General features: G+C 31.1%; 1 protein-coding gene across 2 annotated transcripts in view; it reads right to left on the bottom strand.

Moving 5' to 3' along the window:
- rap1gapb (RAP1 GTPase activating protein b) overlaps window positions 1-1,254 on the bottom strand; it is a 122,188-nt gene that overhangs the window by 67,779 nt on the left and 53,155 nt on the right. The window contains exon 2 of one of the 2 annotated variants that reach the window (XM_014009545.1): window positions 1,007-1,042. The exons of the other annotated variant lie outside the window; for it this stretch is intronic. Within the exon in view, the coding sequence (XP_013864999.1) occupies window positions 1,007-1,042 (36 nt within the window). The remainder of the gene's footprint in view (window positions 1-1,006; window positions 1,043-1,254) is intronic. 2 annotated transcript variants of the gene reach the window in all.

Here is a 1,254-nt window from a genome sequence, read left to right as displayed (position 1 = left end):
AATGTTAAAAGTTACCAAAAATACATTTATTTGACATTTTTAAAGATTAAAATAAGCAGAACTGGAGCCAAACCCAAGAATATCCAGAGTTAGGATCCTCAGACTTTGTTGCTCTTCCCTGTCCGATTTATTCATCCCACCTCACAGCAGCTTCTTCTTTTCTTGACTTTTTTTTTTTGCTTTGTTTTGTTTTTTGTTACAGTCTGAAGAGATAAGGAGGTGGCTTCCCACAGTGAGGAAAAAAGCCAAGAAAGTTTAACAAAACATAGTTTTCTTCTTTCTAGGGCCACAATCCAGTGTTGTGGTTATAAAACTGATGCTTGAACAATATTCAGATTGGTCAAACCAGACAAACTTTAAGAAGAAAATAAAGTTTGCAAATTAAAAATAAGGTTGCATTACATTTTATAGTTTAAATAAAACTGTTAAATTTGAATTATACATTTGATTTTAGTGTCTATTTGTGTAAAATTATGTTTATTATTTGTCACCCTCTCAAATTTCAGTACATACTTCCTCAAATGCTTAATGGGGTCAAGCTCCTATTTGCACTGTTAAGCATTTATATTCCATTTRACACTGTTTTCTGTGATTAGTGACAGATTTCTTCTAAAGTACTAATTTTATTTATTGCTGGCGTACATGTGAATAAAAATTACTGCCACACAGTCATAAAAAGTGCAAATGCATCATCCATCAGCTAAGAATTAAAATAATTAACAAATAAAATTGAAATTATCTAAATAAATAATTGGTAAAAATTAAAATTTTGTTAAAAAGCTAAAACTAAAGCATGATGAACATTCCTAGTTACTTTTATTACTTTAAGAACTGAGCACAAAAATGCTGACCTAATCTAATTTGAAGTGGGACACTTGAAAAAATAAATTGCCTAAGTCTCAAAACTTCAGCAGTTGGAAATGCAATGTTAGGAGAAGGAAGCAGTGAAGCATGAAACTAAATCCTCTAAAGTGAGATGCTGCTTTTATAAAAGGAGAARACTCACCATAAGGTTCTGGGTCTGGAGATGCTCCTGTCAGTTCTGGACAGAAACAAGAGTGAGAAGAGATTTAGCTTGATTTATAACCATAGAACATGAAGTAAAAAATAAAATAAAATAATCAAATCAAGTACTGGAAAAAAAGATCATAGCTGATAGAGTTTTATTGGATTTATTAAACTTCTTAAGGTGTTTCAAATAAAGTCTTGAGGTACGTGACAAATTTATTATTCATCATGGCGTGTCCACAGAGT

The sequence above is a fragment of the Austrofundulus limnaeus genome, unplaced genomic scaffold (assembly GCF_001266775.1).
Source record: "Austrofundulus limnaeus strain Quisiro unplaced genomic scaffold, Austrofundulus_limnaeus-1.0 Scaffold59, whole genome shotgun sequence".
NCBI classification, from domain to species: Eukaryota; Metazoa; Chordata; class Actinopteri; order Cyprinodontiformes; family Rivulidae; genus Austrofundulus; species Austrofundulus limnaeus.
Note: the sequence above shows the minus strand (reverse complement) of the source record. Positions and strands in the feature narration are given on the sequence as shown.